The sequence below is a fragment of the Podarcis bocagei genome, assembly GCF_964188305.1.
Source record: "Podarcis bocagei genome assembly, chromosome: 5".
Lineage (NCBI taxonomy): Eukaryota > Metazoa > Chordata > Lepidosauria > Squamata > Lacertidae > Podarcis > Podarcis bocagei.
The window spans coordinates 95,013,789-95,028,091 of record NC_138129.1 but is presented as its reverse complement, the minus strand read 5'-3'; the positions used below and the strand labels follow the sequence as shown (position 1 = coordinate 95,028,091).

General features: G+C 48.2%; 1 protein-coding gene across 1 annotated transcript in view; it reads left to right on the top strand.

Annotated features, from left to right (window-relative positions):
- The window catches only part of CACNA1E (calcium voltage-gated channel subunit alpha1 E), a 497,143-nt gene that overhangs the window by 90,638 nt on the left and 392,202 nt on the right, over positions 1-14,303 (top strand). Inside the window, 1 exon segment of the mRNA XM_081194559.1 lies at positions 11,497-11,971. Coding sequence (XP_081050685.1) covers positions 11,520-11,971 — 452 coding nt within the window. The 5' untranslated portion in view covers positions 11,497-11,519.

The following is a 14,303-nucleotide window of genomic DNA, read 5'->3' as shown; positions in this document are numbered from 1 at the left end:
GGCTGTTCGGCTGTAATCATAAACATTCAAAACTTCTTCAGTAATTCCCAGGCTCCGTGACTGAGGAGAGCTGCCAATGCGCTGCTGCATGAAGGAAACCCATTAAGCGATTTAAAGGTTCTTTTCAGACTGAAGGAGTGAACCCTCCTCGAGGGGGAGGCAGCCCAGTTTAAGGTAGTGATGTAAAAATCGGGGTTTGGCTTTTGCTGCCCAACTCCCCATGAGACTCTGAGTCTCCTAAGTCTATGCTCGGTCAGAGAAGAATGGATGGAGGCAGGATCCAGCAGAAAGCAAGGCCGATACAGTGGGAACTCTAGTTGCGGACTTAATCCGTTTCGAGATGCCGTTCGCACCCTGAAAAGTCAGCAACTAGAGCACCTCTTCTGCACATGTGCGTGGCGCGATCGAACGTTTCTGCAGGTGTGAGAAGCATACAGATTGCTTCCGCGCATGCGTGGGCGGTGAACCCAGAAGTAAACACTTCTGGGTTTGCCGCGTTTGTAAGCTGAAAGTCTGTAACAAGAACAGAACGCAACACGAGGTATGACTGTATTTATTTTTCTGTTGCAAGAGAGTTCCCTTCCCTCCTTCCAAGGAGGGTGGAGACCCAGAACAAAAGTGTGCAGGAACCTTTAAGGACTCTGGACATTTCCCAACCCCCTTAGCCAAAGACCACTCCAAAATCATCATACATACATCACAGAAGGAGGCGGTCTACAGCAGAAATCCGGTCTGCCAGGATACCTGATAATGGTCACTGATTGCATTACCTGGGCAGCCTGGCCATTCTTTTGTGATGGTTCATACCTGAATCCAGGTCACAGGCTCACCCTATTCCTACACAAATATGCCCTTAAGACAGGATGCATAAGCAAAAAGACAATGGGAAGGCTTTCCCCATTTGCCTCCCTTAGTGCAGAGGAATATTTGAGGTCTTTGGGAGAGTCAAAAGGGCTTCAGGATTGCTCTCCTGTATTATTTAAGACACATGATTTATATATTTAGATATGTGTGCATTTATGAATATTTATGCTATATTTGAGACCTTAAAATTCTTATAACAGTAGTCACCTGTCCTCTGTTCAAAGCACAATCAGAGGACAGTACAGCTGAAAAATGGCGACGCTTAAAAGGGGAGAGCAGGGGGCGCAGGGCCCCCCAGAAGTGAGCAATGGACAGCAAGCTGAGCAGGCTCAATCCTGATCCCAGTCTTTCCCGCAAGGCTGAGATGTATAGGCTGAGATGTATTTCCTGTTAAAGCACAGTAATAATTTCCAAATCTGCACCTCTATGTATAAATTGGCATATATGACTGTTGTGCAGTTCTGTGTCCTCTTTTGACCCCTCCTTTGTTGATGATGCATTTTCTCAGTTTAGACAATGCATAAGCAGCAACCCTACAGCCTGTTGCATCTATGCATGATGGAGGGTGATTCTGCTCAACGGGGGAGATTGAGGTTCCTCTGAGGAAGATGTACATTCTGTATCAGTCTGAATCTTCCTGCCCTGGGATTGCCTCCTTCTGAGGAGGAGTCACATTGCATGATGAAATTCAGAGAGTGGCCTCCTCTGAAGACTGGTAAATTTTATTCTTATACCCTCGGTACAGTGGTGCCTCGCAAGACGAAAAGAATCCGTTCTGTGATTCTCTTCGTCTAGCGGCTTTTTCGTCTTGCGAAGCAAGCCCATTGACAGATTAGCAGATTAGCGCTATTAGCGCTATTAGCGGCTTTTAGCGGTTTGTCAGCTTATCGGATCAGCTGATAAGCGGCTTAGCGGCTTAGAAAAAGGGGGGGAAGGAAAAAAAACCCACAGGAACTCGCAAGACATTTTCGTCTTGCGAAGCAAGCCCATAGGAGATTCGTTTTGTGAAGCACCTCCAAAACGGAAAACTCTTTCGTCTAGCGAGTTTTCCGTCTTGCGAGGCATTCGTCTTGCGGGGCACCACTGTACTTCAGAATTCAGTTCAGAAACATGTGTTGCATATTTCAGACTTTAAGGGGTCTTTTACCCTGGTAAGTGTGTTTAGGGTTGCAACCTTATTGAAATGGCCCAAGCTCTGTTGCGTGGCAAGACCCCTCCCCCATGTGAAATGAAGACACTGGACGCGTTATTTAAGGTTAATGGGCATAAAAAGGCCACAACTTTATTGATTACAGAATTGAAAGGTATTGGCCTTAGGCATTGGCTCCTATCGACTACCCGGCATGGAGACCGGGAAGGGTTGTCCACAAGCCGTGGGAGTCCTGTTGAAGTACGCCAACTAGGATCCCACGGGTGTCACCGCTCTGGGGCGTGCCGGAGGCCCTTACCTCCCTAGGTTTCGGACAAGGCAACGCCCCCCGGAGTCCTCTACCGGACTACCCTTTCCTTGGGGGAAGGTGATGGCGCTTCCTCCCCCCCCCATTCATTTGCCTAACAATAAACCCCTGCCAATGCCTAACCGCCAATACCGCGGAAGTTGTGACGATTGCTACGAGGTAGGCGAAAAAACCAAAAGGCTGACAGTGCGCCAAATTGGAAAAATTCCTACCAGGCCCCTTGCGGCGACCAACCGGAGTCCATAGCAAGGTCCTAGCTAGCTAAGCCTAAGGGTGGGTGGGATGGGAAAAACCGCTCAGCTGGCAAGGGGAAAGAGGGCGGTCCCCAGGCGTACCTGGCCTTAAGTAGGCTAGGCTACGCCTCCCCAGCCCGCCGATTGGCGGGCAGGGTCACAGGCACGCCTGGGGATTCCCTGGATCTCGCGGGGGCAAAAGGCCAGCCCCTGCGTGGGATGTGGGAGGGATTTCTGCCCGCAACCCCCTCTCCTCCCAAGCTCGGAAAGGGCTTTCTCGCAAGATGCTTTAAAGCACTCTTGCTCCATTCTACATGCTCTGTGCCACATGAATGCAAGAAAAGAGAAAGACCAGAAAGTGAACGTGTGTGCTAAGCGTCTGATAATTCCTTTCTCCTTTCCAAAGCAGATTATCCCATATTGCTAATTCCAAATTTGTTTTGTTCTAATTACCAAGGAAACCCTCTGGCAGATTTTTGTGCTTGGAACCACCCATGGCCTTAAAGGTCTGTTGCAATATTTCACCACTGATGGTATTACAACATAAGACAATATTCTGGGGAGCCATTGGGTGTCTGGACCTGCTATTAGACAACTGCTGTACGCTTTTTGCTCTGCATGACCTGCTGCTCCCACCATGTGTCAGGGGCTCCCAGCTGGTTGCCCAGGAAAGTATAAAGACAAGGAAAAGGTTCTTACTGTCCTTTTTTATTTCAATCTTTACAGAGGGAGGCTATAGAACCCAGCCTCTTGGATAATGGCCTTGTCCCGAGTGAATCTCCACCCCACCTCATCTCTCCCACTTCCTCATTCGTCTTTCTCATCATCTCTCCTACAGGTGCTGCTATGTGCCCTCTGTCTTTGAGCTCTTTGCTCTCCTACTTTCAAGGCTCGCCGGGTTCTGGGAGATGGAGGGTCTGGAAGGCTTTTGAATGACAACGTGTCAGCTGGGTGTTGTTCCGACTCTCCCATGATTTCCCAACTTTCCCTCTCATCTGCCTCTGAGCCGCGACCTCCCTCAAACCCCTGTTGTAAATCTATACTGTCTTCCTCTTCCTCCTCCCTGGAAGGGTCAGGATGGGGAGGTGGTCTCCACCATTCCTCCTCTGCCCAGCCCCTGACACCAAGCCTCTAAGTGTTTCATTAACCACATTGAAACTCTGTTTATTCCAAATGGAAGAGAAAACCTGACAGAATGTAAAGCTATTTTAATTTTCAATGTATTACATGATCTTTGACATCCATTTTGCAGCCCTAGCTAGCCTGCCCCACAATACGGACTGAGGGAGCCAACTGCCTTTAAGTACCGAGTCAGCTGACTAATGTCCACCAAGGACACTTGCAACTAGCCCAGGGGTCTGCAACCTGCGGCTCCGGAGCCGCATGTGGCTCTTTTACACCTTTGCCGCGGCTCCGGGGTGGATACTAGCGAGGGGAGGAGGTGCATTGTGCGCCCCGACACTCCCCACTGTGGCGGGTGCTGTACTGGCTGTGACGTCGCATGGGGGCGGTGCGTGCGTTAGTCACGCACCGTCCCGACGTCACCTTCCCACCCGCCCGCCCGCTACATTGTAAGTGGCATGTACGCTGTTCACTGTTTTGAAGGGGAGTGAAGAATACACACACACAAAAAGGTAACTTGTTAATTTAACGTTTATTTCTATGAGGAGGAGTAATTCTGAGGGGTCAAACAAAGAAATAATTAAAAAGTGAGAAAAAAGTTATTTTTATAATGACGAGTTTTGCGGCTCCCAGTTTTTTTCCCCTTCGGAAACGGGTCCAAGTGGCTCTTTTTGTCTTAAAGGTTTCAGACCCCTGAACTAGCCCATGGCATAATGAGTGTTAAGAGGCCCTCTTTGCAATGGACCCCTTAGTCGCCACATTGAGGTTTGCCACCAAAGGGACAGATTGCCACAAAACCTTTTAGGTTCCTCCAGATAATCTAGTTGCCGTCCCCAGACCCCCACAGCACAAAAAGTGAAAAATCTGTGCACAGATTGAAAAATATGAGTGCTAAAACCTGCCTTTGATGGCCAACACACACAAACAAGTGCAAGGGGATATTGTGGAGTGGCCCTCTTCCAAGTCCATTTTATCTTGGCTGTTGTTGCTTCATCACATGCCCAGTTTGCAGCTCCAGCTGCATTCTCTGTGCCAACGCAAGTAGGTGCAATTTCACAACGCCACATGGCCTTGTTTCAAATTTGGCCGTGGCCCGCTTGACCTTTGCATCCACCGAGGCAGTTTTGTTGCTTCAGCCAGCTCCGAACCACTGTCATTGCTCCAGTCAATTTGAAGTGGTTCAGAGATACACCAGGCTGCCTTTCTTGTGTTTCTCTCCCCTTCTGGCATCTGGCTAAGAAATGCAGATGGTGCTGAAACTGTTTTAACTTCTGCCGCTACGCGGGGTGTTTCTTACACAAGAAAGGTGGTGGTGCCTCTCTCAGACCCTCTGCCAATTGTCTCCTGTAGATAACAAGACAGCATCATTAATCCTTTATGGGCTTTGACAGCTAAGCCTGAAGATGCTCAGGGTGTTCCTTTTGGCAGGCGATGCAGCTGTTCTTTAACTGCTTCCTGGCATGCCCCAGAATTCTAGCACGGAGGAGAGAACTTAGCAGGGCTCTGCCTGCTTTAAAGAGGAGCTACTGCTGTGCTAGATTGTGGGTTTCCATCTCCAGCTCTTTATTACCCCCTCGGCCACACTGGGTAAGCAGCGGGTGCAATTATATTGTCCTGTCCTTTCTTCTTGCTGCTGCAACTCCCTCTTTCAGCTGTGTTCTGGGAAAGAATGATTCACAACTTTTGCCTCTGGCATATTTGGGTGTGTGTGAGGGGGATAGCAGTGTGAACATGGGGAGGCACTTTTAGCACACCATTAGTGGTCACCTTCCAAAAATTAACCTACCTATTCCAATAATAATAATAATATAATAATACATTGATACCTCCGGTTAAGTACTTAATTCGTTCCAGAGGTCTGTTCTTAACCTGAAACTGTTCTTAACCTGAAGCATCACTTTAGCTAATGGGGCCTCCTGCTGCCGCCGCGCAGCCGGAGCACGATTTCTATTCTCATCCTGAAGCAAAGTTCTTAACCTGAGGTACTATTTCTGGGTTAGCGGAGTCTGTAACCTGAAGCGTATGTAACCCGAGGTACCACTGTAATGTATTATTTATACCCCGCCCATCTGGCTGGGTTTCCCCAGCCACTCTGGGCGGCTTCCAGCAAAAGATTAAAAATACATTAAAACATCAGTCATTAAAAACTTCCCTAAACAGGGCTGCCTTCAGATGTCTTCTAAACGTCAGATAGTTATTTATTTCTTTGACATCTGGTGGGAGGGCGTTCCACAGGGCAGGCGCCACTACCGAGAAGGTCCTCTGCCTGGTTCCCTGTAACTTCACTTCTCGCGTTGAGGGAACCGCCAGAAGGCCCTCAGCGTTGGACCTCAGTGTCCGGGCTGAACGATGGGGGTGGAGATGCTCCTTCAGGTATACTGGGCTGAGGCCATTTAGGGCTTTAAAGGTCAGCATGAACACTTTGAATTGTGCTTGGAAACATACTTTCAAACCCTCCCAAACGTTCCAAACCCTCCCAATCTGGATCCCCTCATCCCAACTCTGCAAATGGCAGAAAAAAACTACACTCGTTTATCTTCCCTCACAAACCCCCGAGAATAAACCCCAAATACCTACACCTTCCCTCTTCAGTAGGAGGGTGGGGAATCCCCAGCATAGAACTATACTACCTCGCCAACCAAGTGTGCCACATAATCCCATACATTCTAGAAGGCGAGACAAAATGTTGGGTTCACCTGGAGAGAGACATAATTGAAAATACCTCCACCACAGCATGCCCATTCCTCCCAAACAAGCTAAGGAAAATCCCCACAACACTAAACACATTCACACAGGCCATACTTTAAGCATGGAAGGAAGAAGCAGGTAGACTGTCCCCAACCCCATCCCCACTAACCCCCCCCCCCGGCACACCACCTACTATTCCACCATGCAGCACAAAGCCTCCAGATAAAAACCTGGCAAGCCAAAGGCTGATACCGCCTAGCAGACGTCTACAAAAATAACAAACCCATATTAACACAAGAAGCAATATAAAGTTATGATAGCCCCCACCCAACAACCACAACAAATATGAAAAAGTAGACTTGTGTCTCCTTAAAGTCTGACAAACCTATTATAGCATAAGCTTCTATGGAGCATGGTCCACTTCTTTAAATTCATGAGTTACAAGTACAGTGGTACCTCAGGTTACAGATGCTTCAGGTTACAGATGCTTCAGGTTACAGACTCCACTAACCCAGAAATATTACCTCGGGTTAAGAACTTTGCTTCATGATGAGAACAGAAATTGCACAGTGGCAGTGGGAGGCCCCATTAGCTAAAGTGGTACCTCAGGTTAAGAACATTTTCAGGTTAAGAACAGACCTCCGGAATGAATTAAGTTCTTAACCCGAGGTACCACTGTATAGGTATGAAAGGGGCTATTTTTTGGCATGGGAACTGTAAATGATGAGGTCAAAGAGAAATGAATTGCAGAAAATACAGAGGGAGTAGGAATTATGGAGCTAACAAGGGCAATTAGCAAAACGCTTGTTGATAATGCAGACATCCTGGCATAGGCAAGGCAATTGACACAAACAGTTGTACCAATTCAATCAACAAGTGATAGCGCCCAGCTTCTTGATCTGTTGAAATTCAGCAGTTCCCTTTGGCAGTTTCTTTGCAACTGACCTGAAGGCGGTCATTTTTTGGAGTGTCCTGGGCAGTCAAAGTGTTGTGCCACCCCCCCCCCTCCCTGCAGTTTTTTTGAATAGTGCAATTCATGGTGTCATCTTTGTGTCTGTTGATTCTTTTCTGTAGAGATGAAATGAGGGACCTGGCTAGCCCCGTGGAACCACGCTTGAAACAATAACACCCCACCACCACAGTGCTAAAGTGTACTGCTTTGTGGCTGATAATGCAGCAGGATTAGGTAAAGGGTAAAGGGACCCCTGGCCATTAAGTCCAGTTGTGGCCGACTCTGGGGTTGCGGCACTCATCTCGCTTTATTGGCCGAGGGAGCCAGCGTACAGCTTCCGGGTCATGTGGCCAGCATGACTAAGCCGCTTCTGGCAAACCAGACCAGCACACAGAAACACTGTTTACTTTCCCACCAGAGTGCTACCTACAGTGGTGCCTCGCAAGACGAAAGGAATCCGTTCTGTGATTCTCTTTGTCTTGCGGTTTTTTTCGTCTTGCGAAGCAAGCCCATAGCTCTAATCCCTTAGAGGATTAGCGCTATTAGCGGCTTAGCGGATCAGCTGATAAGTGGCTTAGCGGCTTAGTGGATCAGCTGTTAAGCGGCTTAGTGGATCAGCTGTTAAGCGGCTTAGCGGCTTAGGATCAGCTGATAAGCGGCTTAGCGGCTTGGGAAAAAGGGGGGGGGAAGGGAAAAAACCCCGCAGGAACTCGCAATACATTTTCGTCTTGCAAAGCAAGCCCATAGGAAATTTGTTTTGCGAAGCACCTCCAAAACGGAAAACCCTTTTGTCTAGCGGGTTTTCCATCTTGCGAGGCATTCGTCTTGCGGGGCACCACTGTATTTATCTACTTGCACTTTGACGTGTTTTCTAACTGCTAGGTTGGCAGGAGCAGGGACTGAGCAACAGGAGCTCACCCCGTTGCGGGGATTCGAACCGCTGACCTTCTGATCGGCAAGTCCTAGGCTCTGTGGTTTAGACCACAGCGCCACCCACGTCCCAACAGCAGGATTAAGGGGGAGTTAAAAACGGCACTGCTCAAATTGTGGGTTGACCACCTCCCTCATTCCTCCCTCTCCTCCCAGTGGTTGCTTTGGGGAAGAAGGGAGGGTGAGGCCTCTGAATGAGCTTTTTCATGATGAAGATGCCGCAAAGGGACATCAGTACGATAAGCTGCCTTCCTCACCAGTGGAGCATCCCTAGACATTACCTAATAGACAGTAAAAGTGGTGACAGTGAGACTGGCATATCAGCGTTATCCTTTGGGTTTTGTACCACTTGTGCTTTTGGGTGAAGTTAGGAGCCAACCTTGTTTACAATGACTCCTGATTCCACATGCTAAAATGTGCAGACTGGATGTCTGAAAGATAAACAGGGGTGGGATGTCAAGTTTGCTGATGAGGCTCCTGAGAGTGGTGACATTTCATTCTACCAAAAAGGTTGTGAGGCCTTTGGGGCTGTACGGCCCATCTCCACACTTTGGGAAACAGACTATGGCAGCACCCAGCACCCTCAAACTTCCAAGTAACCTTTCCTGCAATGTGTTGTCTGCCAGGAAATTCCTGGACTGCATTCCACCCACCTGCAGACACAACCTGGGACTTGAACCAGCAGCCTTCTGGTCTTCATGCAAAGGAGCTAATTGGACCCTATGGCTGATCTGGTTTAGTTCCATGGCTTCCTTTGTTGGAAAGCTGCCTTATTGCTCAGAGGAGTCCTGCTAGATTCATGCTCCTTGCTCCTTACTCCATTGCATTAAAAATCTACTCAAATGCCACAAAGAGTCATTCTGTCCCACTTCCTTCCGAAACTTGCTGACTCATTAACAGTGTTGTCCTTGCAAATGTGCTCAGGTGGGGGGATGAGATCCCACAGCACACAAGAACCAAAACAAACGCTGCAGGTAACGGGGGAGAGTTTTGTATCTTGAGGTACAGCACCACCTACTGCTTGAGATACTATCTTGCACCTTTCAACGTTTAAGGTAACTTTGCTACGTCGGAAAGAGTTTGTGTCAGTGAGCAGAGAGGCACCAGTAAGGGAGTAAGCAACTATCACTGGGAAACGTTAGGAAAGTTTTGTTCCAGGTCGCCTGATTTAACTGACCACTTCATCAAACTGAATTTATATGCTCAGTGCTGGAACTCTTTATTGTAGGGTGCTTATTATTTTTTTATAAAGGTTTTGCATCAACAGAGGACCCCACCAGTGTTGGGGCTGTCTATGGAAGCATGGGAGAAAGGGTAGCTCAACTGCTTAGATTGTTGTTTGCAGGTTCGATACCTAAATGGAGCAGCTGCATATTCCTGCACTGCAAGGGGTTGGACTAGATCATTGGTTGACAATTAGGGGTCTGTGGAACACACCCAGGGGGTCTGCGGCCCCATCCTTTGCCTCCCCCAACTAAATTTTTGTCATTTCTGATAATTGGAAGATGACATGCTAATCACCTTATGACTTATTAACGGTGGTGATGATGATGATAAGCTGTATCCAGCTATGTTTAATGGACCTAAACTAGGGCTTATCCACACTTTTGCTTGACCCATATTTGGATTGTATTGTGTACAGATTATTCCCCCTGCCTATCGTCATTCTGTGGCTCTGCCTTGCGAAACTCCTGTCTCACCCACGGAATTGAAGCTCACTTAAGCACAAAAACACATCTGATAAGATTCAGTTCAGCTCCCACAGATCCATTTTCTCCCCACTCCCACCCCAAATCCATGTTAGAAAAGGCTATTGAACTCACTGGGTCACCTCTCTCAGAGAGTTGGAAAATCCTGCCATTCATCAGGTGCAGAAAACATACAGCGGGATGTACAGAGGTGTTTTTTGTGGTTCTGGTGGGAAGAAGGTGTGATCCAGGCCACATAGTCCCTTCGCAAATTCACTGAATCCTGATAGGAGGTTGGTGTGCCATAATCTGTTTATTCCTCCCTCTTGGTAGACAGCTTTCCTCCAGATAACTTATTTGGAGGAGCAAAAGCTGCAGGTGCTGTTGACTTGAAGGAGCCACACACAGTCCCACGATGGAGCAACTTGCTCTAAAACTGATAATATATGACATTTCCATTGATAATACTTCTTGTTTGCCCCAATGGGTGCAGGGGCAGATTTTGGTGATGTGGTGTGCTGAGTGAGGACAAAATCTGCCCTGTGCCCCTATTTCTTATTTTCTCAATCATTCCTTTTGGTACGCGTGGTACTGATGACTGAATACTGCTTTCTGAGTTGAAACTTGCAGAAATGTACTGGGAGGCAATGTAGGTTTTTCAGGAACGGTGTTATATGGTCTCAGGGGCCACTCCCAGTCACCAGTCTAGCTGCCACCTTCTGGATTAATTGTAGTTTCCTGGTCACCTTCAAAGGTAGTCCCACATAGAGCGCATTGCAGTAGTCCAAGCGGGAGATAACTAGAGCATGCAGTACTCTGGTGAGATGCCAGGGGATTGAACTTGACCTCTTTTGCATGCAAAACATGGGACATGGGATACAAATTCTGTGCTCAACTACATTCGTGGGATGGGGTGTGTGTGTGTGCCTGAACCTATGTATGTCCTTTCCTAACCCTTGCAGGCTAGAGAACAATTTATATGACCCTACTGAAGGTGCTAGGGACACAGGTGGCACTGTGGGTTAAACCACGGAGCCTAGGACTTGCCGATCAGAAGGTCGCAGTTCGAATCCCCGCGACGGGGTGAGCTCCTGTTGCTCGGTCCCAGCTCCTGACAACCTAGCAGTTCAAAAGCATGCCAGTGCAAGTAAATAGGTACCGCTCTGGCAGGAAGGTAAATGGCGTTTCTGTGCGCTGCTCTGGTTCGCCAGAAGTGGCTTAGCCATGCTGGCCACATGACCCAGAAGCTGTATGCCGGCTCCCTCCGCCAATAAAGCGAGATGAGCGCCACAACCCCAGAGTCGGCCATGACTGGACCTAACGGTCAGGGGTCCCTTTACCTTTACTGGAGGTGCTGTGTAATGACTGTGGCATTTCAACCCAACAGGGCCTTGATCCATGGTTATTTTTCTGCTTTGTGTTGATATTTTTTGAGGGACACAATTTATAAAGAAGGCAGTGTCCACTTCCAGTTCTGCAACCTGAATCACCCCCCGCTCAAAACAGGTCCCAGAAAGAAGCCTGCTGGTAACTTTTCTTGTCCTTCTGTTCCTTGTCCCTAGAGTGATGTTCTGCAGCGGCGTCCATGATGTTCAGCCTTGGCACATGCTCTCTCAGCGCTCACATGCTCCCCGAATCAGGCTCTTACCCTCCTGGCGGCAGCCCTGAACTGGACAGCGACTCGCAGAGGTGCATGCTGGCCCTGCCAGAGGAAGAAGCATGGCGGAAGCACCGGCTGGGTTTGATGCAGCCCGCTCAGTCCTGCAGCTTGCTGGAGCCGGAGACCTTGACGGACACGCTCGTCTCGCGCACCACCAGCTTCGACGGCCTCTACGAACTGCGCTCCCAGGAGAGGGAATCCAGTTTGGGGTTGGAGGGCGGCAGCACGTTGGATGTGGGGCAGAGTCAGCTCATCCCCGTGAGCCCAGAAGTCATCAAGCGCCGGCGAGGGGGCCTGATTGAACAGCGGGATATCATCAAGGCGCACGAAGCCCACAAGATGCAGAGCACGCCGCAGGCGAGGCGGAAGGAGTGGGAGTAAGTACATGGCCGAGGTCACAGACTGTTCCTCCCCATCCTCTGAGATTGGCAGGGAAATAGGTTCTTAGTCCCCTCCTTTCCAGAGGTGAGATTTGGTGGTGGCTTGGAGCAGGGCCTTCTCAGTACAGTCGTACCTCGGAAGTCGAATGGAATCCGTTCCGGAAGTCCCTTCAACTTCCAAAATTTTTGGAAACCAAGGCGTGGCTTCCGATTGGCTGCAGGAAGCTCCTGCAGCCAATCGGAAGCCACAGAAACCACGCCAGACGTTCAGGTTCCAAAGAACATTTGCAAACCAGAACACTCACTTCCAGGTTTGCGGTGTTTGGGAGCCAAAACTTACGGGTGCCAAGGCGTTCGGCTTCCAAGGTATGACTACATTAGAGCTGGGTGATACCTGGTTTTCAACATTGTGATATATCACCAGCTAAACATCGTGATATATTGATATCTCACCAGGGCTTTTCCCCCCCAGCTGGAACTCGTTGGAACTCAGTTCTGGCACTTCTCAGGTGGGCACCATTGCCGTTATAAGAGAACAAGGGAGGTGTTCATGTTGAGTTCTGGCACCTCTTTTTCTAGAAAAAAGTACTGTATATCACAATGTCTGAACTGAGAATGGAGCTATGTAGAAACATTGGCTGGTTTCATGGTTTCCCCCACATTGTGATTTTTGCCTAGCACGTACATACACACCTCATGATTCGCAATATATTGCCAGGTTAAAAACTATGAAACTGATATCATGATACAGATTTCAAACCGGTTTTGGATGGCATCTTGCCCAGTCCTTCCCAGTACCTGAACTGGTAATGCCTGGGAGTGTGGGGAAGAGGCCATGTCACCATTTACCATATTTTTTGCTCCTTAAGATGCACCTGACCATAAGACGCACCTAGTTTTTAGAGGAGGAAAACAAGAAAAAAAATATTATGAACGAAACAGTGGATGTATGATTTTTGTGGTTCATGCTGTGGCCACAGACATGTGATCTGATGGTGAATTTGGGGTGACCCAATGCACAAATCCTGAGTATCCATGTGGATCCGTGCTTTGTAACCACGTTTTTGTGCCATTGTAGCCCCACGTAACAGTGGGTGCATGATTTTTTTGGTGCAGGCTGTAGCCATGGACATGCTATGTGACCTGATGGTGAATTTGGGGGTGAATTTGGGGTGACCCAATGTAAAAATCCTGAGGATCCATAGGCTTTTACCTCCCCCCTCCCAGGCAGCCTCCGCTAAGTCCCTTATTTCTCTTCCGATCCCACCGATCAGCTGCTTCCTTTCAGCACTCCCTTCCCTCTTGTTTGCCTTTGTGTCTTTTCCTTAGCTGAAACAGTTTTTTTGCTCCTCCTTTTCTTCTAATTTCTCTCCTTATTGCTTTAGTCTTCCTGTTTCTCCCCTTTGCAAGTTTGCTGTCTTTACCTCCCCCCTCCCAGGTAGCTTCCTTTATCTCTAGCGTCCCTTATCTCTCTCCCCGATCAGCAAACAATCAGCAACTTTGTTCCAACACCCACTTCCCTCTTTTTTAAAAAAAGGATGATCTGCTTTTTGCCCCTGGGCAATTTGGCTCCAGGGACCACACATTCACCCCATAAGACGCACAGACATTTCCCCTTACTTTTTAGGAAGAAAAAAGTGCATCTTATGGAGTGAAAAATACAGTAATTCCAACTTGACTGCTTGTATGGGAGAGAGTTCTTTCACCAGCGTGGGCCATCTGGCTTTGCTTGATATTACTGTTGCTACGGAGTCACAATATGTTTATTTAGTATTTGGATTGTTAAGTTCTACTTTTTGTACAGCACATGCCTTACATGCAAATTATCCCCTGTTCATTCCTGGTCAAATTCAGGCAGGGCTGCCCAAAAACCTGGAGTAGCTGTGGCAGTCAGTGTTGATAATAGTGAGTTGGATGAGCCAATGGTCTGACTTGGTTTAAGGCAGCTTCCTGTTGTACTTACCTGATTTTATTGTGTGATGCCTTGCATTTCGAGTAGAAAAGCATGCAATAAATTTTAATAATGGTGATAGCAAGGCTGGAGGGAGCAAGAAGTCACTGGAGGACAACTCCTTGTTTTCAGATGATAACCTTCAGCATCGCAGGAGGTTTGACCGTTTGGAGTCTTCCCAACTCTACAGTTCTATGAACTTCTTGACCAATGTGGACATCACCTCAAAATGCAACTCTTGTTCACATCTCCCCACCCATTCTTCTCTGTCTGCACTCAACCTGGGGTCAGTGATCTCGAAGAAAGCTGTTCCAAAAATATGGCAGCTGGTCAACATCCTCAGGGTGAAGTTGAAGCTCCATCCACAGCTTTCTAAGA